This window comes from Rhinopithecus roxellana, chromosome 8 (assembly GCF_007565055.1).
Source record: "Rhinopithecus roxellana isolate Shanxi Qingling chromosome 8, ASM756505v1, whole genome shotgun sequence".
NCBI lineage: Eukaryota > Metazoa > Chordata > Mammalia > Primates > Cercopithecidae > Rhinopithecus > Rhinopithecus roxellana.
The window spans coordinates 50634787-50659747 of NC_044556.1; the positions used below are offsets into that span (position 1 = coordinate 50634787).

At 39.8% G+C, this 24961-nt stretch overlaps 1 protein-coding gene across 4 annotated transcripts in view; it reads left to right on the forward strand.

Annotated features, from left to right (window-relative positions):
* The window catches only part of NOTCH2 (notch receptor 2), a 192729-nt gene that overhangs the window by 110346 nt on the left and 57422 nt on the right, over positions 1 to 24961 (forward strand). For all 4 annotated transcript variants that reach the window (XM_030934979.1, XM_030934977.1, XM_030934978.1 and 1 more), the window contains 2 exons: positions 7001 to 7123; positions 24549 to 24782. In XM_030934979.1, the coding sequence (XP_030790839.1) occupies positions 7001 to 7123; positions 24549 to 24782 (357 nt within the window). The remainder of the gene's footprint in view (positions 1 to 7000; positions 7124 to 24548; positions 24783 to 24961) is intronic.

Consider the following 24961-nt stretch of genomic DNA (forward strand, 5'->3'; position numbering starts at 1 on the left):
TAATTGAGGGTTACTCTAACCACCCTATTTAAAATTGTAACTGTCCCCCACCCCCTTAATTACTAACCCTGGTCTACTTTTTGTTTTCTTTTTCTGTAACTCTTATCTTCTTACTATATAATTTATACTATATAATTTACTTCATTATGTCTATTGTTTATTGTCTGTCTTTTCCAAATTCTACTGCCTCTTACCTTTTCCAGAATGAAAACTAGGATCTTTGTTTTTGTTTACTGTTGTATTCCAAACACCTACAAACAGTGCCCAGTATATACTAGGCCCGCAAATATATATTGGCTGACTGACTGTATAGTTTAGTATCATGTCATAGTATTGAGACTGTAACTTTGGTCTTCTCATTTTCTTCTTTGTATTGTGCATCCTAGACTTAGTTTGGCCTCTCCTTTTGTCCTTGTATACTCAAATAATACTGGATAAGAATTTTGGAGTCTTTTTCAACTTTGAGTCAGTGAATGCCACATAACTTAGTGACTATATTTAAATGGTTAAGTTACAATTCTTTTCCTGCAAAGGATACTGTAGTCACTGTGAGTATTTTAGTATTATTGTAGGACTCAAGAGGGAATTAAAACTACAAAAATGACTCATCCTGTATGACACAGAAAGAAATGTTTCTTCACAGAGGGTGGAGAAAAATATCTCCAAGAGAGAACTAATAGAATCAAATCAATGAACCATGTCTCATCTTTTTGGATAAGTAACTGTTAATAATCCAGACACTTCATGAACTTTCATTATGTAAAGTCTTTAGTAGAAGCTAAAGGAGGGGCACCAACCACAGTAATTTTAAGAACAAAATGGAGCATGAAAATAAATGATTAAATCATTTACTCCCACTATTTTTGGGTTAGGGCCAATAATGAGGAGAGAAAGAGGTAGACTAGTTTTGTGATTGTGGCAATTTTAATAAAGTAGCACAAGTAATCAGAAAACAGTAGGCTGTTTTGAATTTACAGGCTGTCCCTTATGAGTTCACAGTTGGATTGGACTGTCCTCAATGTACTTTCTTTTTTTCTTTCTTTCCCACATCTCTTTATTCCTCTGATTTTGTTTAAACTTCATAAAGAGTTCTCTGATCTTTCCTTTCCAAACAATGAAGGTTTATCCTTTGTAAACCACCTCTATACTCCACAGGCTGATGATACATGATATCCCTATATCATTAAAGTAAAGCCTAAGCACATTCTGTGGCTTTTGTGTCTACTCTGTTGTTGCTGAGCTTAAGAACTATTAGAAATAATTCCCTCTTGCATTTTCACACATGGGGAATGTGACGTTCTCTTGGGTATTATGCTAATCATATTTTGGCAGGTTTCTCTGGAGCAGATGCAGAAATGATCATACCACTTTCCAGGGTGTATTATTTTAGCTCCTTTGACTTGAGCCCTAAGTCCATTTTACCTGATGTTCCTGAAAGATGTTCCTGATGTCTGTCACTGTTCTCTCATGCTGGATGTTCTTGCCTATGCTGCCTCCTCAGCTTTCTATCACCCTCTTCCCCTTTTTTATATAGAACTTATTCTTAGTGATTTGTCAAAGACACCCTATTTCACTGAAATGCCTTCTCTTCTATATTCCCTATCCTCCAAGTGGATTGGAGACCTTCTAAGGTCTTTTGACATCTGCATATCTCCAGCACAGCACTTATCACGGTGATTATTTATCTGTTCATCTTTCCAAGTAGACACTCTCATTTTAACTCCCTACCCTAGTCCCCCCAGCATCCCCAGCATAGTGCCTGTCCAAAAATGGTGCATCAATGAATATTTGAAAAATGAATGAATTGAACGTGGTAAACAGAGATGAGAATTCCTATATTTTACAATTTTTTAAAATGTACTGAAATTATTGTCTTTGAATCCTCCGATTTATTTCTTTGACTTCTTTGGTGACAAAGTTAGAAAAAAGTGAGGTCAATAGGAAGATATGAAGGGAAGCAGGTGGGAACAGCGAGCCTGTGCAGGTGATGGGGTGGGAGATATGTGGCACAGGCACAGGGGTCAGTGAGTTAATCTGGGCTCATTCAGAGAATGGAAAGTGTTTGCCAAGAAAACTGGTTGGATAGGGACAGATTCCCTCTTGCATTCTCACACTTGGGGGCATGTGTCATTCTGTTTACTTTCTTTCTTTCTTTTTTTTTTTTTTTTTTGAGAGAGAGCCTTGCTCTGTCGCCCAGGCTGGAGTACAGTGGTGCAATCTCAGCTCACTGCAGCCTCCACCTCCCGGGTTCAAGCTATTCTCATGTCTCAGCCTCCCAAGTAGCTGGGACTACAGGTGCCTGCCACTATGCCTGGCTAATTTTTGTATTTTTAGTAGAGATGGGGTTTCACCATGTTGGTCAGGTTGGCCTTGAGCCTGATCTCAGGTGATCCACCCACCTTGGCCTCTCATAGTGCTGGGATTCCAGGCATGAGGCACCATGCCCAGCCGCATATGTCATTTTCTTGGGTGTCACACTGATCGTGTATTTGCAGGTTTGCTTTTGTGACAGACTTCTTCTGGGGGAGAAAAAGTATCCTTTTATCTTTTTACCTTTGTCCAGTTCCAGGTATCCCTGTTTTTTTTTCTTCACTCTTTCTTCCTTGTTCATGGGAGCTTTTCTTGAGGACTTTGAGCCCAGCATCAGAGAATCCTGGTTGTGTCATCTCATCTCCTTTCTGCTCACTTTTTCATCTTCTCTACCTAGCCTTTCTACCCTCACACCTCCTAGGGTCTGAAAATGGAAAGACAAGGGTGTTTCCCTGAAAGTTGCTGTTGTGTGTGGGGATGACAGGTTCGAAAGACTCTTTTCTGGTCCCTGCCCTCATTGCCATCATTAATCAGTTAAGTGGCCCGTGGTTTTGTAACAGCGCAGTCTTAAAATGCTTCTCCCAAGTTTAATTTCTCTCCATTTGACCTTTTAAGGACGTGAATTGGCTTTAAACAGTAGACTCCCTTTAGTATGGCCCTGTGAGCCTCTTGGTGAATCTGCTACACCCATTCCACCCACGGGTCTGGAAACTTGTCTGTTTACCTTTCCCTGAAAACTTAAGATACATTTTTAAGAAGTGCCTTGTAACTTTTCATATAGCCTTTCCCCTACTTTGGGTAGACTGTTTCCTACAAGAATTTGGTAGATCTTTCCAAAGAGAATTCTGTATCTCTATTTTTAAAGCATAAATCCTGTCTTAACTTTGGAGGAGAACTGATTTGGCTTGGGTTTTCTCAGACATGGGAACTTTTGACCTAAGTTTGTATTTTTACATTGTCAGAAGGGAACTCCAGGATCCCAGAAAACGTATGGACTGCAATTGGGTAAAGTTTCTGGTTCAGTACTTATTCCTACTTACTAGCTATTTAATCTTGGGCAAGTCAGCCATCTGGCTCTCAACTTCCTCATCTGTAACATGAAAGGATTAGAGTAGACAATCTCTAAGGGATGCTGTAATACTACTGACAAATAATAATATTAGCTAATATGTGTAAGGCACTGTGTTTAGTGCTTTTTCCCTTAATACAATAGCTTTGAGATTTATATACCATATAATAGATTTGAGTTTATATACCATACAATTTACTTTTTAAAAAAGTACACAATTGAGTAATTTTAGTAGATTTATGGATAGGAGTAACCATCACCGCAATCAATTCTAGAATATTTTTATACATCAAAAGAAACCCTTTACCCATTATCAATTACTCTCCATTCCTCCTAACTCCCTCCCAGCCCTAGGCAACTACTAGTCTACTTTCTGTCTCTATTTGCCTCTTCTGGACATTTCATACAAATGGAAACATACACTATGTAGTAATTTGTCACAGCTTCTTTCACTTAGCATGAGGTTTTCAAAGTTCATTGATGTGGTAGCATATATCAGTACTCCATTCCTTTTCATGGCTGAATAATATTTTATCATATAGATTTACCACATTTTATCATTTTATTTATCCGTCATCAGTTGATTGACATTTGAGTTGCTTCTACTTTTTGAGTATTATCAATAATTGTGTTATGAAGATTTTTGTATAATTTTTTGGTGGACATATATCTTCATATTTCTTGGGTATATACCTAGGAGCAGAATTGCTGCATCAGATGGTAATGCTGTTTAACCTTTTCAGGAACTGTCACACTATTCTGAAGTGGGTACATTATTTGACATTTCAAGCAGCAGTATATGAGAATTCCAGTTTCTCCACATCCTCATCAACACTTGTTATTATCTGTCTTTTTTATTATATTCATCCATAATGTGAAGTGTGTATCTCATTGTGGTCTTGATTTACATTTCCCTGATGGTTGATGATTTTCAACATCTTTTCATATACTTGTTAGTCATCATGTATCTTCTTTGGAGAATGTCTGTTCAGATCCTTTACCTACTTTATAATTGGTTTATCTTTTTAATATTGAACTGTAATAGTTTTTAAAAATATATCCTAAATGCAAGTCTCTTATCAGATAATACGATTTGCAGATATTTTCTGTCATTCTGTATGCTGTCTTTTCACCTTCTTGATGATATCCTTTTCAGCCCAAATGTTTTTAACTTGATGAAATACAATTTATTTTTTCTTTTGTTGCTTGTGCTCTCTGTCATATTTGTGAAAAGTTTGCTTGTCCCACATTACAAAGATTTACTATTTGTAAGTGATTTATAATTTTACCACCTACCTTTAGGTCTCTGATCCATTTTGAGTTAATTTTTATGTGCGAGGAGGGAGTCTAACTTCATTCTCTTGCATGTGGATATTTAGTTGTCCCAGGACCATTTGTTGAATTAAGAGCTGTTTTTATCTAATTCATTTAATCTTTACAAAACCATTTAAGGTAGGTCCTGTTAATTCCCCAAGAAAGTTTAAGTATCTTGCTCATGTTCACCCAGCTATTGCATGGCAATGCTGAGAGTTGAGCCTAGACAGTTTGGCCCCAGAAGCCATGCTTTTAGCCATGAAATAGCTGTCTTACCTACCTCCCCTCTTACCTACCTACCTACCTATTGACAGGGAAGAAGTACCTCAACAGTAGTCAATCAGTTATAAAAAGAAAACACTTTATTTCTTTTCTGTTGTGGTTCTGCTGAAATGCTTCTGCTTTCTTAATTTGTCTGTGGTTGGTGAATTCAGTTAGTTGTAACATTGGCTAGTATAAAGTTAGAGTCACAGTTTCTATTCCTTATAGTTTAGCTACAAGGGCTTTACTACCTCCCTGACACCCTAGTCAACTGTATTTAGTGTTGCTCATCAGAGAGATCGAGTTAGGGAGAGGATGATCATTGACATTTTAGTACACCACCAGACCTCTTAAGTTTAGCAGTTGTAGGCCAGGGCCCCATTTTCCCCAACAATCTAAAACTATGTCTTTAAATTTTCCAAAGAATATCTTCATCAAGAATCCAGACTAGGGGCTGGTCCTATGTTCACTCAAGGACATATTTTCACAGGTATTATTGGGCAGCAATTCTGAACCTAGTTCTTATTCAAGGACCTAGTAGGTCCCATAGATTCTGTAGGGGTGGGCTTCAATGGCTCATCATTTTCTGGCTCAGTCTATTTGTAAGACTCATATTTCTATATGAGTAATATGAAATATGAGTAATATACATTTTTGAAATTTGAGTATATTTTCATAGTCTCTTTCAGGCTTCCTTAGTGATTCATCTGCTTGAATGGACTGAGTACCAAATGCTTGGAGAAATATAATTTCCTTCAATAAAGCCTTCAGTGATTTCTGTCTTCCCTGGAGTGATTTTTGACTAATGTTTTTGGTCACTCAGTTTATACTTATTTATATGACCGCCATTGTATTAAGAGAAATCAGCCATGTTCCAATGTAGCAGAGCAGATGTAGAATGTCACAATAACTTACGGTAAAGAATAAAGCAAAGTGTGATTGATGCATGTCCCACTCACCAGGCTGTAAATGCCACAAAAGCAAGGACTCACTGCTGTATCACCAGTGCCTAATGTAAGGCCCAATAAGTATTTTGAGTGAGAGAGCGGAACCTTAAGGGATATTTTGAGGAAGCCAAATATGTAATCATACTATATTTCAAATAGGAGAATGTTTATAATAGAAGCTGGCAGTCTTCTATTTAATTAGCTCAGGAGTTTGGTAGCAAGGAAAGAGAAAGGAAGAGGCCCAACATATAAACTACGAAGGACCACATTGTGGGCAGTTAGAGTGAAGTTTGGTGTACTAGTTTCATTTTTCATAAAAGAAAAAGTTAAGAGAAAGGAAGCAATGCTATAAGTTTAGAGAAGAGGCTGATGAATTTGAAGTGCTGGTAAGCTTAACTAGTAATAATGCCACCCAATTTTCAGATACCTTTTAACATTTGTATAGCACTTTTTCATGATGTGGCACTTACAATTAGAAAGACAGGATAGGCAAGTGGAATCAGCCTCATTTTTTACAGGTGAGGAAGCTGATGTGGAACTTTAGTTTACCATGTACGAATAGCTTGCAGGGTGGTGAGATTGGGACTGACCCATGTCTTCATACTTTAAGTTCAGTGTTTTTCCAATATCCTCCTCCACTCCCTTTCTCACCTGGCTTGGAGGCCTAGCAATCATTCAAAGAAAAAAAATAAAAGGAACTTAAATTTAATTAGGTAATATTTTATCTGTTCTTCCCATTAGTCTGGCATGGAGCTGTGGAAAATCTAATACCCTGTTTTTTCAGAACCCTTGAATATCTCTGTCCCAAATGGACATTTATCATCCCTGGGATTTTATTTCATGAAAACATTTTGAAATACTTGTGAGGTAACTATGAAGGCATGCCATTGGCACAATGAATCACTTTCACTGTCTAGCTATGCTTGAGGCCAGAGAAGACAGAGAATTGGGGATTTTTCATATGGCGAGTCCTGGGTGAGCAGCTGTTGAACTGAAGTCATGAAGTGGCTCTGTTTTAATAACCATGTTCTGTGGGAACAGAGCAGGTCGTTTCTTTTGCATGAGATTTCACCATTTTCTTTTGTTCTTTATTTACCAGGTTTTGAAGGGAGCACCTGTGAGAGGAATATTGATGACTGCCCTAACCACAGGTGTCAGAATGGAGGGGTTTGTGTGGATGGGGTCAACACTTACAACTGCCGCTGCCCCCCACAATGGACAGGTATGTACAGTGTGGAGAATCCACCAGAATGGGGTATGGATTGGTGACCAGAGGCAGACTGTTTTTTTAAAATATCAGTAACAAAAATCTTAGGCCTGCTCTGGAACCAGTATGTGAACTGAGCAGGATCTCCATGCTAGATCTTTGCTTATTGTACTAACCTCATACATTCTCCTATGTTCACTCAAAGACATATTTTCACAGGTATTATCAGCAACTCTGAACTCAGCACCATGCTAGATGCTGTGGCAGATATGAGAGAAGAGCATTACTGCTACACTCTAAGCTTATTATCTGGGAAAAGCAGGACATTACCTGGAACGTAGTTGATGCTTAATAAATATTAAAGAGGAGAAATTTCCTGAAATGCTCAAATAAATTGTACAGGCTACAAGAGTTCAGAGCTTATTTGTTCATGGACAGAGATCTGTCCCGTCTTAATGTCATGTCCTATAACTAGGCAAAGTGTTGGGCAGGTACTCTTAACAACATTATTTTTATGATATGCATCCTACATTTGTTTTTTAGTTCTATCCCTTTTTGCACACAGGACAAAAATAGATTTTTCTGCCTCTAACATTAGAAGGGTAGTCTTGTTTAATTTTACAGCCTCTTGGTAGTTTCTCATGTAGTCTTAGGCAGGTTGAGTGATTTATGCAGACATTTGGTTCTAATTTCTCTTTATATTTGTTTATCTACTGAAAGTAGAGACAATTAAGAACTGATTAAGGGACTAAGAGCTGGGCCTTTTTGAGAGAAATTAATTTAATGTGGAAACCCAAGAGGAAGTTAGTATTATAAGAAAAAATTAAAGCACCAGTAGTGGGGCTATCTCCTACAAAGAATCTTGATGTTGAAGTGCAGTCATTACTACCTGGTATTCTTTAGTGTCTCTGAATTTCTTTTCCTTATCTATAGCATCTAATTATTTAGAGTACTCTTTAAAACTATAGACTATGAATAGAAAAAGATGAAAAGCATTTAAAAACTCAATCACACGACTTCATAGGGAGGCCAAACATTTCTACTTTTAATCCCCAAACTGTCCCTTTTAATACTTTTCCACCAGGTTTTCCTAGAATTGGGAGTTCCCCTAGAATTTCTTCATGGTGTTTTGATCCTAGAACTACACTTTTAGCCCTCTGTACTTTTTGTCACATTCTCTCTTCTAGTTTTTGCCATTTTCCTGTGGTAGACTTTTCAGAGGCTATTTTTTCAACTTAAAAAATTACTGTAAAGTTAATTACATGACATATAGTAACTAGAAAAATTTATGGTTTTTTTTTTTTTTTCTCTTTTTAATGATCCTTACAGTATTGGACAGGATGAGATACTTGTTAAGAACTTGACCACATTCTGATCTTTTCCTTGCTGTGTGAGAGTAACTGTGTAGTACTGAGGCTTCTGATGCCAGTGAAGATTAAACAGCATTGTAGTATTGTTGTTGGTTTTTATTTGATACCACACTTGGTTTCTTGCTTTGATATTAATTAGGAAGGCCTGCTCTTGGGGAAAACTTTCCCAGTGAAATGATATTTTATTCAAATTTCTTATCCCAGGACATTTAATAAATGCCTCTTTTTTATAGAAGTCTTTATAAGATGTTTCTGCTTTTATATTTTCCAAAAAGGGTAGTGGAGATCATGAATAAGTTTAATGTGGCAATTTTATTTCTTTTGATTTGCTGTCTGTCATTTAGAGTGACCTTCAGTTTTTTTGTTATTCATCACAGGTTTTCTTCTTCACTCATACCAATTCTTTGATTCCCAGTGAGAAGCCTTGTTTTTGCCTTGCCCATCATCAACAGGATAAAGTCTAAGATCCTTCTTCTGTTATATGAAGCCTTTCATGGCCTCAGCCCTGTCTGCTTCCCCAGTCTCCTCATGCATCTAGCGGCATGCCCTAGCAGTTCTCTGCTCCCAGTTTTCCTGTACATACTGCATAGTACTTCACATCCTGTGTCTTCATTGACACCATTCCTTTTCTCTAGGATTTCCTTCTCCACTCCTCCCCCATTTTTCTCATCATTTTTGGCATGGCTGACTCAGATCAAGTGGTTACCTCCTTCAGGAGGGCTTCCGTGATCTCTCTCCAGGCTGAGCTAAATGTTCTACTCTGGACTCCCTTAGTACCCCATGTATTCCCCTGTGATAACAGTTACCACGTTTGTATTGATATTATTATATACTTGATGTGAGGGATGTACCGAGTTATGGGGGCAGTTGGACTATTGATGACAGAAGTTACTAGCACTCCTTACAGACCTTTGTTCTCAGTAGCATGTAGCTAAGCTATTTACCATCCCAGCCCCTATCCCATTGTAAAGAGAAAAGCAGAAGGAAAATTTTGTGTCATAGGGCTTATATTTCTACCGATATTAGATGTATAAATTCAGATTAGTATTTTCTGTGTTACACAAATTAAATAAGTGAATGGAGCAGGGATCTAGTAGGAGTTAACTAATGTTTGTTAGCATTCAAATACTGTGCTGATTACAATGTTTTATCTTGTACAATCTTTTCAATAACTGTATTAGAAATAGAGTTTAAATATCTTTTTTTCAGATAATGATGCATATTCAAAAGGGTTAAATAATTTGCCCAAGACCTGTGGTGGTTGGGTTAGGGTTTGAATCTAGGCTTGTTGAACTCCAAATCTGTGCTCAAATCTGTGGTCTTTTTTCTATATATTGTTTTATTTGAAGAACTTTGGGTTTTCTTAATAGACTGAAAATTTCATTTATAATTTCATTATCCTAAGATTTGGTGATTTACTCCTTGTGTTTTCCCTTTTTGAGAACCTAGCTGGTTACTTTGAGGTTAGAAGTTAACATTATGTAAATGCTTTAGATTCAGTCTGATGCTTTTTCTCTACACCTAAGAGACTACTACAACTTTGTTCAGAATTCCTTTTACAACTTCCAGCTGTAGACTTGAAGCATTAACTATTTGGTCTGGCTTTTGACAAAATGAAAAAGGAGGCGTTGGAGTAGTGGGTTGAGGAAATGAAGGAAATGAAGTTGCCAGCTATCTGAAAAAGAATGGGTAGGACCATAGGGCTGAGAAAAGATAGGCATTAATTTTAAATAAATGGAGATTTCTAAATTTGCCATTCTTTTAATGAGAAGAACCTGATAGTTACGGCTTTGTTTTGTAAGTACATATACATAAAAGGCTTGGTCTTTTGTAGCAAGTTCTACACTTCAAGACGAGTAGAATTTTTTCCAGCTCTATTCATGGTTTGATTTAGGATAAATATGTCAGCCTCCTTTTCTCAGAGCCTTTATTTGCTATTATCTCTCTCTTGGGATATTGAAACAATAAAAAATGCAATAAAAAGTTTATTTTTTCATTTGTTCTGCAAACAGCTATTATGCTAAACATTCTAAATCCATCCTATTCTGTATGGTGGCCCCTAGTTTCATCTTGCTATGGAGCATCTGAAATATGGCTAATGTGAATTGAGATGTGTTGTAACTGTCAAATAACTGATTTTGAAGACTTAGTATGGCCCGGCACAGTGGCTTATGCCTCTAATCCCAGCACTTTGGGAAGCTGAGATGAATGGATCTCTTGGGCCAAGGAGTTTGAGACCAGCCTTCGTAACATGGCAAAACCCTGTCTCTACAAAAAACACAAAATTAGCTGGGTGTGGTGGCATGCGCCTGTAGTCCTGGTCACTTGGAAGGCTAATCATGCCACTGCACATTCCACCATGGGGGACAGAGTGAGACTGAGAACCTGTCTCAAAAAAAAAAAAAAAAAAAAAAAGAACTTCATATGGAAAAAAGATATCTTTTTAATAATGTTTAAATATTGATTAGATGCTGAAATAATACATCTTGGTACATTGAATTAAATATTAAAATTAATTTCCTCTATTTCCTTTTTACGATTAAATGTTTTAGTAGCCACTGGAAAATTTAAAGTTATATCTGTGACTCTCATTACATTTCAGTTGGACAGTATTACTTCAGATACAAAAATGGTCTGTAGGTATTACCATTGCTGCTGCTTTGTGGAAGCATCTGTTCTAGCCCTGAGGTAGAGGAATAGATGGTTTCCCCATGGCCTGTGGGCAGAACTGTGTTATACCCCACTGCAGGCGTTTTTACCTACAGTGGCTGTCTAATTAGTGTTTGTTTGTGCCTTCAAAAACTATCACTCTTGTGGACTAGCTTAAGCTCAGATGGAAAAAAGAAATTGGTCTTAGGGAGTGGGTGTGGGGAGATGATTTATTTCTTTATAGGAATTGTCTTAGAGGGATAAGCCTGAATACTGGATGTTCCTTTAGGAAATAGAAGTAGACCTGAGAGTTGGATGAAGATAGAGCACAAATGTCTTTATTATACTGTATTTGGCCTCAGGCCATCTTATCAGAGAATTTCTGCTCTGGCAGATACCCATTTAAGGAAAAAAAGATTTTAAAGGGCTCAAAATTTATTAGAGCAGCATAGATTAATGTTTTGTCTACATAGACTGCTATTTGAATTTTCTTTTTAAAGGTTCATTTCCTTCAGAATTAATGTTGACCCTTAGCTCAACTCACAAATTCCTCTCTGTGGCTGCTTTTGACTTTGGGCTCACTTCTGGGGCAGATGTGATTTATTTTCTTGTGCTTGTTATTAATCCAGAAATGTAAGTTCAGCATGGGCTTGGAATAGTGCTCTGGGACATGAAGCAGAAGTGAACAATGGAAGTTAGGTGGATATGAGTCAAAGAAAACTGACCACACTTTCTCTCAGCTCTCCTTTAGAGCATGATGAGCCTCAAGAGCTGGGGGAGGTTTCCATTGCTGTCGGTGCTCCCATTTCAGTAAAAATGTTTGGCGTGAGTTGCAAGTACATTCGCCAGAGGTGGTGCATCAGCTCCTCGTGTCTGGGAATGGAGACTTTCCTCATGGTGCTCTTATTCTGAGTTGGATATTCCTGTCTCAGTCCAGCCTCTAGCTGGTGATGAGTTATTCTCTAGAGTGAGGCTTTTCTCACAACCATTTTTCTACTTGTTTAAGACTGTAGGGATGGAGCTTTTTGACTGAGAGAGTAAACTACTTAAATCTGGGACTGAAAAGTTATTCTCATTTGTATTCTGCATGGAGGAATGGGAAAAAGGTCTCATATTTCAATTTCTCTGCTGTCAGCTTGATTGTGAGGACTTTATAATAAGCCTGTTCTCTGAATTCTACCTCCTCACCCCAAATTCACTTTTCTATCAGTTGGGCAGACTGCCACAGTGCTAACCTGAAGCACCCTTGCCCCAGATATGCCAGAGTTGATTAGTGGCGCTGTTGGTGGAAACAAGGATGAGTAGATAGTCTAGCCCCACATACAGGAGGTGAGACTGCAGGATCTTTCCTGCCCTGCAGTCAGTGACTCAGGGTGTTGCCTTGGCTATGTTACAGGCATGATCCAGTTTAACTTCATGGCTCTCTAAGCCCCCATGGAATGGTTGTTAGGAGGTTCAGTAATTTATCTATTGGACCTACTTACAGATATTTATTGAACAACTGCTACAGGGAATATATTATGCTAGATACTGTAAGAGAAACAAAGAAAAAAATTCCTATTTTAAGAGTGATAAAATTGACTAGGAAGACATAAGAAAGTCCACATATAACCACACTAGGAAGTAGAAAGTGTGTGTGAATGTGAATTTGAAAGAAACAGTGGTAGGAATTGGGAAGCATCTAAGTACTTGGTGGCGTAAGGAAGGTGATTGAGAAGAGTGAACTTCTGTTTTGAGTCTGAGTAGTGGATGGGAACTGTTGACAGAGATGGAGAAATAGGGTAGAGATGATGGTAAGTTGGAGATGAGTTTTCCAAGTGAAAAACATGTAAGACCCAGGAGTTCAGAATATAGGCAGGGACAAGAGACTCAGATTTTGAGTCTTTTGGTTACCATGGAATGTGTCAAGTCTGTGAGGGAAATTGGGTGGAGTGATAAGAACAGAGGATTTGGACCCAAAGTATGAGAAACATCCACCCTTCAGAAAATGGATGAGGAATGGGATCCAAAGAAGGAAAGTGAGAAAAGGGGAGGTCTGAGAGGTGGGAAGAGAGCTCAGCCATGATAGCATCCTTGAGTCAAAGGATGCAGCCTTAGAAGCTTGCCCTGAACTCAACTCTAAACGCCTCGGTGGCAGCTCCTGTAATATTTCACTACTCTTACTGGGTTATGTGCTCAGCTTGCCTAAGAGACTATCAGTCTCTGGAAGGCAGGAAACTGCTCTTACTTATTTTGACATTCCCAGGACAGATTTTAACAAACCATGGTTATTAATAAGTGACAACCAGGAGACTCAAATATGAATGATAACCGCAAAATGTTCATTAGAGTAGAGTTATTAGAAATTTTCTGAAATACAGTTTTAATACAAACAAGACTAAGAGGCTAGATTGCAGGAAGTTAAAGAAAAAAGTAGGCCTGGGGAAGGAGGAAGGAGCAAAATGGGTTTAGATCACTATGTAAGATTTTGCACAACTAAAAAGAAAGAGAGAGAGAGACACAACGCAGGGTTATAGGAGGTAGAAACTTTATTCATCTCATTGACCATAGAGCTCAGCTACACTAAGAGCTAAGGCAGCTCAAAGGACATTTGCTAATGAAATGGATTATTGGAAGGGGTTTACTCTCACAGGTTTTAGTGGGGAATACATTAGGTAAGATGTCTACTGGGAATGAGAAAGGAAGAAGATGGGGAAGTTATAGTCAGAGAGTGGAAGTACCAAGTTGGAGATCTTGGATGAGAACAATGAGTGTCTTGTAACAGGGGTGTAGAATGTGAGTGTGCTTGTGATATGGAGTGGATACGGAGGTCTATGAGGTTGAGAAAAGTAAGAACCCTTGATTCAGATAACCTTGGTGGTCCTCAACCCAGATATTGATTTCATGTGAGACAGGAGAGGAAAGAGCAAGAACGTAAGCCACGCACTTGTCACTCTAGGAAAAGGAAATTGGTCCAGGAGAACAACAGACCATGGTGTGATAATTTATATTATACTATGTATTTTTTTTAATCTTTAAAGGACTTCATCTATCTAATTTTAATGTCAGAAATTAGAATGTATTTATTGATTTCTTTCTCTTGAAGATGAGGAATTAGCATACTTTTAGTTGTGATATCTTTCATTCACTCCCTAGATTTTATATAAATAATCTGGGTTTCAATATTTGTATTATTGTTATCAAATTTATAAACATATGAATATTCTTTAAAATTATTCTTGATATTTACAGTTTTATAACCCAATTTATAATATTTTTAACTTTGTTTTATGTGTTACTTGTGTTGTGCTAACTACCAGTGCAATTATGTCACAGCATTTTCATTTCTGAGTTCCTTATTTTCATTCACATTTTAGCTAAATAAGTATCTTTGAATAATTTTATTTCAGAGGAGTTACATGTTGGACCCATTTGGTTATTCAAAAACTGTCTTTTGATTTAGTTGCCTTCATACACAAGTTGTATCTTGACTAGATATCAAAGTCTTGGGTCACGAATTAATCTCATCAAGTTCTTACACATTGTTCCTTTGTGTCTTCCAGTTACTATTCTAGGGAAATGCAATGCCAGTTGAGTGTTTCTTCTTTTTCATAAGTAACACTGGGCTCCCTGCTCTCTTTTTCATTTGTTGTAGAGTTGTCAGGAAAACCTATTATCTTTGTATTAGGTCTTCATTCTTTCGTCTGCAGGGCTAAAATCTCTCTTGATTTTTAATCTGTTCATTTTTTGTTTTGTGTTCTGTGAGAGCTCTCTTAAGGTTCTTCTTTATAACACTGACTTATACTTCTTCATTGTCAGGTCAGTCCTTTGTAGCCTCTTCTGCCTGCCTCTCAGCCCCTTTGATCAGAGACTAATGTTCTATATTATTTTTTATTTCTTTGTAGAACATAAATATGTCTAAATGTCTTGAGCATACAGAACCAGTTCTTTCTAAATGTATTAGCTCCTGGAAGTGAATAATTTTCCCAGTATGCTTTTCATCAATATCTTAAGCATTACATTCTCCATGTTTTAAGTTGTAGAATCTTTTAATAGGTGCCATGTTGTTTTTTTCCATTTTATTCATTCTGAGCAGAGTAACTGCCTGCCCATAGACAGGGGCTCTCAACCTGGCTGCAGCTAATTTTTCCTCCTGGTGCAGCGAGGGGCTTTTATGTAAACTGGCTCAACAACCCAGCAGCCTAAGGAAGTGGGGAGAGCCAGAGAGTGGGGCCTTCTAGCAGGAGACCAAAGCTTGGCACCACTTTCTTCTCTGTGGTGGGGGTCAGCTTTCTGAATGCCCCGCACTGGCCCAGCCTCCATGGCAATCTACACAGTGGCTGAGCCTGGATGCTTTTCAGTGCTGCTGCCTTCGGAATCTGCCCCAGATGCACTGCAGTATTTCTCGTTGCTATAATGGCCACAGGAGCCTGGACTCTGCAGTGCTTGAAGTTTTTGTTGACCTGGAGGTGTGAGGTGGAGTTCAGTCCATTCTCCTCACTGCAAGAGAGTGGACTTTCTGAAGCATGCATTGGATCGAGTTATCTCTTTGCTGGAAACACTTCAGTGGGTCCTCCTTGTCTTTGGATTTAGTCCCAAGGCTGTGCATGTAGCTCCCTCTCCAGCACACCTCTCTGCACTCCCCTAATGCATTTCTTATAATTCAACCACAAGAATTTTTTTTCATTACCTCAAGTGAGCCATGCTGTCTCTTCAACTCAAGCCTATACTTTCTGCCTGAAATACTCCGCACTCCACCCTTTTTCTACACACCCTCTCACACACTTCTCCCGTCTTGTACGCTCCTCCCAGGCCTTCTCTTAAAAGTTTCATTCTCTAGTTCCTCTCTACTCTCCCTACTCTGTACTCCCAAGGCAATAGGTATCTATGAAAGCACCTATCACTCTGTGTCATCATTGTTTGTTTGTTTATAAATCTGCTATTTGTAAGTTCTGCAGGCAGAAGCCATGGCTGTTTTGTTCACCATTATAATCCCAGTGTGTATAGTCGGAGCCTGGCACATTGTGTTTGTGTATGTGTGTGTGTGTGTATACATATATATTTTTTAGATAACGAATGAATGAATTACAGCATTCAATTTTCCAGTCGTTCCCAGCCCAACCTCATCTCCAAATTCACAGCTCTTCTTACCTTTCTAAGATACTTTAGTATTTTTCTTCAGTGTGCACCAAGTTTGTACTAAATCTGTAAAACTAGACTATATATGAAGACTACATTTGACAATCAATGTAAAGCACTTATCATCACATCTGGAACCTAGAAATAACTCAGTACATATGTTTTTACTGCTGAGGTTAATAGTGATGTTGGGGAATAAAGAGAAAACCCACCCTTTCTCCCCTAGTTTCTTGTCGGTGGCAGTGTTTGAAAGAGGAGGACTGCAGGAGCTCTACCGCAGAGGGCTGACTGGGCTGGTGCCTTTAGGGAAAACTCAGGTTTCAGTCAAAGAAGGAAGTTGTGCACCTTAATGTAGAGTTGCCCTTGAGGTGTAGTTGAAGGACTAGTGGGCAAAGGCAAGGTGAATCTGGGTGTGGTACAAATGAGATGGAGTTTAGTGACACAGGAAGGGGACTGGGATGAGGGGTTTGTGTGTGGACTGGTAGTGTAGACAAGGGTGACAGACACTTGGGGTAGGAACAGAATAGAGACACTCTTTGTTGCTATGAGAGGGGTGAGTTGAAAGATGATTATTATTTTGGGATTAGGATAACTTAAATAAGAGAACTTTAAGCAGATAAACATTCATTTCAGGAATATTTATTTAAGCTTGGGACTGTGTTGCATGCTGGGGATTCAGTGATGAGGGAAACAGCTCCCCCACGTTTCTTCATGGCACTGACAGTCTAGTGAGAAACACAGGCATAGACAATATAATTCTCCGTAAAATTTTGAACTGTACTAAATGCCTTGCAGGAAACGTAGAATGTATCTGGAGAGCATATTAACAGGCAGAACTAGTTGTGTTTAGTGACAGGCAAGTAAGGTGTCTTTGAGAAGGTAACATTTTCGACATAGACAATGAGTAGGAGTTGGGGAGAGAGAGGATAAGACTATCCCAGGCACAAGGAATAACATGTGCTAGCCACTGAGGAGGGAAAGAATGTGATCATTTTGAGAAATGAAAAAAGCCCAGAGTGGCTGGAGCTAGTGATATTTCATGGTTAGAGCTTAAAGAGATAGGCAGAAAACATAGGGAGGTGTTAGAGTTTTATTGTAAATGCAAAATAATTCATCAAAGGATTTGAGCAAGTGAGCGGCACAGTCCGCTTTACATGTTAAGATCATCCTGGCAGCTCATTAGAAAATACATTGGTCTTGATGCAGGGAAACCAGGCCTTTGAGAAGTCCTGAAAAAGATGATGGTGTCTAGAATCAGTGGAGAAATTTCTTGCGTTTATTCTGTATGAGTATCCTTTCCACAACTACATTATCCCCTTAGTCACATCGATACTCCCAGACCATCCTCTCAGTAGGTAGGGCCTGCAGACAGCAGTGTTTATACAGAATGTTTCACCCAAGCTTGTTCTTTGTTCTTCATCTCCAACTTCAGCAGCGTGATAGAAAGTCTCCTGTGTATAGAGCTGAGGTTTTGTAGGATAGAAGTCACAAGAATGATCTTCTCTGATACAGAAAGAGGTGAAACTCCAGAACTCAGAGGCTTGGGTGACTGCTGGTTGGAAGGGTATATTGGAGATGGAGCTCTTTTGACTCAGCCATAGAGGAGAAGGTAGCAGGGTCAGGGCAAGGGCCAGCCAAGCTCATTTTTTATTTGTTCCTCTTGTGGAGATTGTTGTTGCAATGAGAGTTGACCCTTAACAGGACCAGTGATGTGAGCAAACTTTTTCCCACAGACTTCACAGTTAAGAGATGACTGGAAAGGGTGAGAGCCGAGGCTCAGCACCTTACTTTTTTCAATTCCTTTCTCTTCTTTTCTTTCTTTCTCTTATTGTCCCTCTCTATTTTTTACCCATCTCTTGTAGCTCCAAGTCAAACTAGTGGTTTGTGGGTGGGGCCCTTGCCTTGAGAGAGCCGTAATGAGCTGTTTGTGTCCCCGCGTGTTACAGCTCATAAATGCTGACTGTTCCGTGGTCCTTGGCTCACTTGGCTGAAGCGTGGTGCTAGTGAGGCCCAGGCCATGGTTTCTATTTCAGTACAGACCTCTTAGGTTCACCCTGTTATATTTACTGCCACAGGCTGTGCCCATAATTTTTTTTTTTTTTTTTTTTTTTTTTTTTGAGATGGAGTCTCGTTCTGTCGCCAGGCTGGAGTGCAGTGGCGCGATCTCAGCTCACTGCAACCTCCGCCTCCTGGGTTCAAGTGATTCTCCTGCCTCAGCCTCCCAAGCAGCTGGGACTACAGGCATGCACCATCATGCCCGCTAATTTTTGTAGTTTTAGTAAAGACAGGGTTTCACCATGTTGGCCAGGATGGTCTCAATCTCTTGACATCGTGATCCACCTGCCTCAGCCTCCCAAAGTGCTGGAATTATAGGTGTGAGCCACCGCGCCTGGCCGACTGTGCCCATAATGTTACTTGTTCAGCCTGAAGAAGCCAGAGGATGGAGCAACAAGAAAAGATCAGCATAGAGGTGACCCTACTCCTGCAAAACCAAAACAGGATACTTCCTTTGCTAATGGTGGGTTGCTAATGCCATGTTATCTTCACTTGTAGTACTCTGAGCTTCTTCCTCTTTCCCTACATCCCTCAACAGTCAGCTCAGATTGGCCTTCTTTATTTTGAAAACTAACTTGATCTGTAGCAATCTCACACCCCAAAGTCTTTATCAGCACTGAACTATTTTCACTTCTAATTCTTTTGCCAACTAACTGTGCAAATTTGGACAAGTTGCTATACCTCTCAGGTCCTAGTTTCCTCATCTGTGAAATGAGCATGTTAGATTAGATGCTGTCCAAGGTCAGTTTCACCACTGACACCAGGTGTCTAGTGCAGTGGCTGGCATAGATACCAAGGTGAATGGCAGACACCGTCCCTGTCCTCCTGGAGCTTATAGCGAAATGGGAAAGAGACTGTGAAGAGTAAATAAATATAAAATCACAGCTTGTGATCCATTCCAGGATGGATTGAATGGAATGATGCAGTGGTGGAGAATCATGAGATGTGCATTTGTAGACCTACTCTCTTGATAAGACAGGTACCCAGCCATGTGAATAAGCAGGGAAAAAATGTTTCAGGTGGACAGAGCAGCTTCTGCAGCAGCACTGAGGCAGGAGGAAACTTACAATGTTTGAGGAATCAACAAAAGTTATTGTGGTTAGCATAAACTGTACAAAGGAGAGGTATAGATTTGAATATATTTACAAGGCAAAAGTGATCAACCAGAAAATTGTCAGTAGTTACAGGTGGCACTCAGTGTTTAAGGTATCAGCCAAGGATATGCTAGTTTGACATTTCATTTCAGATTGTTCCAGAGTCATTGTGGCGTTAGAGAGGGTAGTTTTTAAAAACAAGTTATTTTCTTTCTCTTTTGCCCATAGGAAATAAGAGCCTAGCTAGTCCACTACCTCAGTCCTGATGTTAAAAAAATGACAGTAGCCTGCAATATCTGGCAGGTGGAAATTAGTGAGAGGGATAATTATTGCCCTTGAAAACTTGCCTACCTGAGCTTTGTGCAACATTTTGGGAGTTCACCAGCAAAGTTTGTGTGTTGACACAGGTGATGACACATGCTGACACTTGTTTGTATTGAAGATTTAGTAGCTTGGTAGGACATGGAAACAATACAGCTCTCCTCTTTCACCAAAGGCTTTTATTTGCTAGGTAGCCTATAACTTAGTGCTTTCTCCTCCTTTCCCTACTAACATAAACTCATTTGCTCTTAATCCCTTCTGTATTCTATTGGTCAACTTACCTTCAAACACAATATTGATCATGTCTTTCCTCATCCTCCTCTTTGTTGTATCAAGTTCCGAATTCATACTCAAATTCAAAGCCTCAATGACCTCCAAATTTTTCTTCTTTTAAAACCCCAGCCAAAGAATACACTCCAGTTATTTTGATATGTTTAAGACTTAATCCTGTTTTCCTCTGTAAATCTTCAACCACCAGCCCAGGCTGGTGCTTTCTTGCGCCAGTGGGATAAGCTCAATGACCGTAGAGCATACACTTAAGACCTCTAGGTGATCGCCAAGAACTTTTCCCACTCAAGTATCTGGTGACCTTGTGCCTTTATTCCTCTCTAATACGAGTGTTTCTTAACTATCTTATGCACCTGTGCCCTCTCAGGGTGCTGTAAGACCCTGAGATCAGGGACCTCATCTGTGGATTGTGTTGATCACATCCAGGGCTGAATACTCAACTCTGCTGCAGTCAAAGAGCATCAGATTTGCAGTCAGACCAATCCGGGTTTCAGTGCAGCACTCTCACTCACCAACCGTGTGAACTTGGGAAGATTTTGTTTCCTTTTTTTACCTTCCTGAACCTGAAGTTTTTTATTTTTAGGCTTCTGCACTGGTTTTTCCTGTGCCAGGAGGGTGGTGACGTGAAGGAAGTTGTTGTATTGTAGCAGATGTTCCACTGGGAATTTTAGAATAAGCAAGTGTTATGGCCATCCTGGTTACTGTTCTTCCTAATCCGAATTTTAGAACCAGTTGATAGAAGTTTAATAGGGAGAAAATAATCTGGCAGAAATGGGACTAGGAGAAAATGCGAATCTGTAGAAATGTGCCTGAACCTTAGAGAAGTGTGATCCATCCAGTAGCTAATTACTTATAAGCCAGTGTCTTCTTGGATCTCTAAATTACCTGTCCCTAACAAGCACTGTCGAACAGATACATGGTCCAAAGGTGTTCAATGAAGACAGGTAATCTTCAAAATTCAGTCTCATTCAAAAACCAATGGACTGGCCGGGTGTGGTGGCTCACACCTGTAATGCCAGCACTTTGGGAGGCCGAGGTGGGCGGATCACCAGGTCAGGAGATCGAGACCATCCTGGCTCACACGGTGAAACCCTGTCTCTACTAAAAATACAAAAAATTAGCCAGGCGTGGTGGCGGGTGCCTGTATTCCCAGCTACTCGGGAGGCTGACGCAGGAGAATGGCGTGAACCTGGGAAGTGGAGTTTGCAGTGAGCCGAGATCGCACCACTGCACTCCAGCCTGGGCAACAGAGCAAAACTCCATCTCAGAAAAAAACAAAACAAAACAAAACAAAAAAACAGTGGACTGTACCTAAAAATACATTTCCCTTTTAGACAGGAGTTTGCAGTCACAAGTGTTTCCAGTAATCAAGTTGTTTGAGTCATGATGAGTCCTCACCTCCTCCATCCCATCCACTTCCCCATGCCTGTGTGCCCTTGGGAAGCCCAAGACATGCAGAGATGGCTGGATATGGTCAGATTCTCACCTCAGGTCTTTGTTAAGAATTTTGGAGTAAGGCAGCTCCAGTTCAAATCTCAACTGTCCTTCACTCACTGTCTTACAAAGGCACATTATTTTACCTCTCTGAGACTGTTTCCTGAGATATAAATGAGACAATTTTTATGAGAGTCCAAGCACAGTGCTTGCTTCTCAGTAGGCAGTCAATGGCTACTGGTTTCCTTTCCCGAGAGTGCCACATTTCCTTTCCTTTATTTACCTACTTTGTCTTGCTACATTATTTCAGTGTCTGTTTATTATAGTGCATAAGAAATGTATACAAAATAACTTTAAACACATTGTGTCTTAAAGTACCCAAAATGATCACAAAGCCTCAATAAAGGAAAATGACATCTAAATTGTTCACATTCAGCAAGTCAGTTTGGTTGGTGGGTATTGTGGATATTTGAGTTAGCATAAATATAATAGATGAGACTCAGCAATTTTCATGTTGCAGTAACTCTTCACCTACTTCTTGGTCATGTTTTCATTTCTCAATCCCACCTGCATCCTAATAACACAGCTCTCATTACTTTGAGGTACTATTTCTGCTAGCACTATAAGACAGCAAAGTTTCTGTAATAAATGACATCATCTGCCCTGAGGGAGATTATTGCCAGTGTACTCACTCACTCCCTCCTTCATTCCCTGATTCCTTCACTCACTCACTGACTCCTTCCTTCCCTTTCTCACCTCCTCCATCTTTTACTCTCTCACGCACTGCCTCCCTCGCTCACTCCTTTCAGTCACTCCCTCACTCACTGCCTCAGTGTTGTCACTTTCTTATTCATCTTCTCCCTTCCTTCCTCCCTCATTTCCCTCATTACCTCCCACATTCACTGCCTCATCACTCACTCTTTCTGTGTTAATACTTTGGGTTGCAGTTGACACAACCTCATTTCAAATTAGAAAGACCTGTTGCAAGGGGCATCTCTCAGAATGGCTATGACACTGAGTAGGCTTACTGGTAGTTGGGCTTCAGTAACAATTGGAACCAACAACTTGAATGGCAGCATGTTTTTTTCCCTTTGTGCACATCTTTTCTATTGTTCTTTTTTTGAGATAGGGTCTTGCTCTGTTGTCCAGACTGGGATGCGGTGGCATGATCATGACTCAAGTGATTCCCCTACTTCAGCCTTCCGAGTAGTGCCTGCAGGCTGGTCTCTTAACTTGTGGGCTCAAGTGATCTTCCTGTTTGGCCTCCCAAAATGTTGGGTTTACAGGTGTGAGCCACTGTGCCTGGCTCTCTGTGCACTTCTCATTCACCCATATCACTTTCTCTGCAGACCAGCCTCCTCATCTTTTTGGTCTATGTGGCAAAGTGGTCCTACTCCAATAATTTGGGAGAGATACAGTAATGTAGCTTGGATCAGATGCCCATCTTGGGTCAGTCAGCTATGGCCAGGAGGGTTTGATCATGTAAAGACACAGTTGCTCCTTCAAGAATTATATGGCTGGACTTAGGAGAGGAGCATGGAAGGGTTATGCTGAACACAGAGTTCTGGAGACATCCACATACCCATCCTGCCATCCTAGGCAGTTGGCTCTTGGCTGGGAATACAAAAAACCCTCTAAACTGCAGCCAAGCAGTGGGAGACAGAAGTACCAAATAAGTGTGATAGAGTGATATTGGTTCTATAGTAATGGAGGTACATGTTAGATAGGAATAAAGAACAGTCAGTCAGGTTAAGTCAGACACAACTAGCATCTGTGAGTAATAATGGTTAACAGGCCTTCTACAGATACATGAGCCAGTCAAATTGCTAGGTATTCTGAGTCTAGAGATAGCCTTGGCATTTTCTAAGCACAAATACTGTGTTCTTTTTTTTTATTAGGAGGCCTCTTTATCAGAGTGCCTTTTAAAATTATTTGTTGAGTTTTATTTACAAAGGGAGAATGAAGGACACCTTGACATTTTTTTTTAATTTTCAACAACTTACCATGTTTTAGAGAATTTGGATGATCTAAATTTTAGTTCCTTTGGTAGCTCTCTAAACTGTTTTTAAAAGACCTCAAATAAAACCAACCACCAATTTATTTTATCGCTCATATGATCTGGCCCTATACTGCTTTTGTTAATCACAGATTCTTGGGTTGTAAGTTGAAGACATTCTCTTGTTCTTTGCTAAGGGACTTAGGAGCCTTTGCCTTAGTCTGCATTGTTGCTGTAGTTGGTGGCCTGCAACCTAGCCAGATGTGGGCTCATGTTTAGCTTCCTTTAGTGTGGTCTTTTTCAGGCAGTGCATACCAGTCCTTTTTCCATCTCCTAGTACATTGGGTGGACTTTCCATGTCTTCTTCCACAAATCCCCATCCTTTAAGTATGGGGTGCCTCAGGCTGAGCACAGCTTGCTCCATTCTCATTATTCTTGGCCTTGCCCTTCACATCCATACTTCACCAGAGATTTTCAACATCTTTCATGTCTTCTCTCTACCCTATATTGCTTGCCCTAACATTTTCAAAAATTAGACTTTTTGTTTTCAGATACTTGTAGTTTTGCATAGTTATGAGGATTAATACAGAAAGATTTCCTGTACCTTTATCTAGTGTCTCCCAGTGGTAACATCATCTTATGGAACTGTTGCATAATATTACAAGCAGGGTATTGACATTGATACAGTCAAGATATAGAACAGTTACCCTAATGTTTGGCATATAGATTCCTTCTCATTTTTTTTTCTTACTCATCTTTTGTACTCTTCTTTCCTTGCTCTTCTTACTTATATGTTCATTGACGCAGGGATTAGTTAACTCAAGGGTCCTACAGGTTTTACCTTCTCTTTGATAGGTTGGCTAAACCCTCATGTTTAGTTAGAGTTTCTAGTGGTAGGAACTATTCTATTCATCTTGAAATGATTTGCCTGGAATAAATGTCATTTGGATGGCTCAAGTTGGCCTTAAAATTCATGTGAAGACCTAGCCTTCTGTGAGCTCTGCTTGCCTTAATTTCAGACAGATCACATGAAGAAGAAGTGTGTGTGGGGGCTGGTATGGTACTAATCCTTTGAGACTCAAGAGCTCTAATCAAAAATAATTTTCCCCTAATAGGACAGTTCTGCACAGAGGATGTGGATGAATGCCTGCTGCAGCCCAATGCCTGTCAGAATGGGGGCACCTGTGCCAACCGCAATGGAGGCTATGGCTGTGTGTGTGTCAACGGCTGGAGTGGAGATGACTGCAGTGAGAACATTGATGATTGTGCCTTCGCCTCCTGTACTCCAGGCTCCACCTGCATCGACCGTGTGGCCTCCTTCTCTTGCATGTGCCCAGAGGGGAAGGCAGGTAGGTTAGCAGAAGGACAGAGCTAGAAACGGGGAAGGGGCAGGCGGCATTCAGGACTCTGCCTTCTCTTTCATCCCAAACAGCTGTATTCTTTGAGTTACCATCAGTGGGAACATATCACTCAGGACTGTTCCAGAAATGTAACCTGCTAACCAAAGTGCTGTGAAGATAGTCTTCCT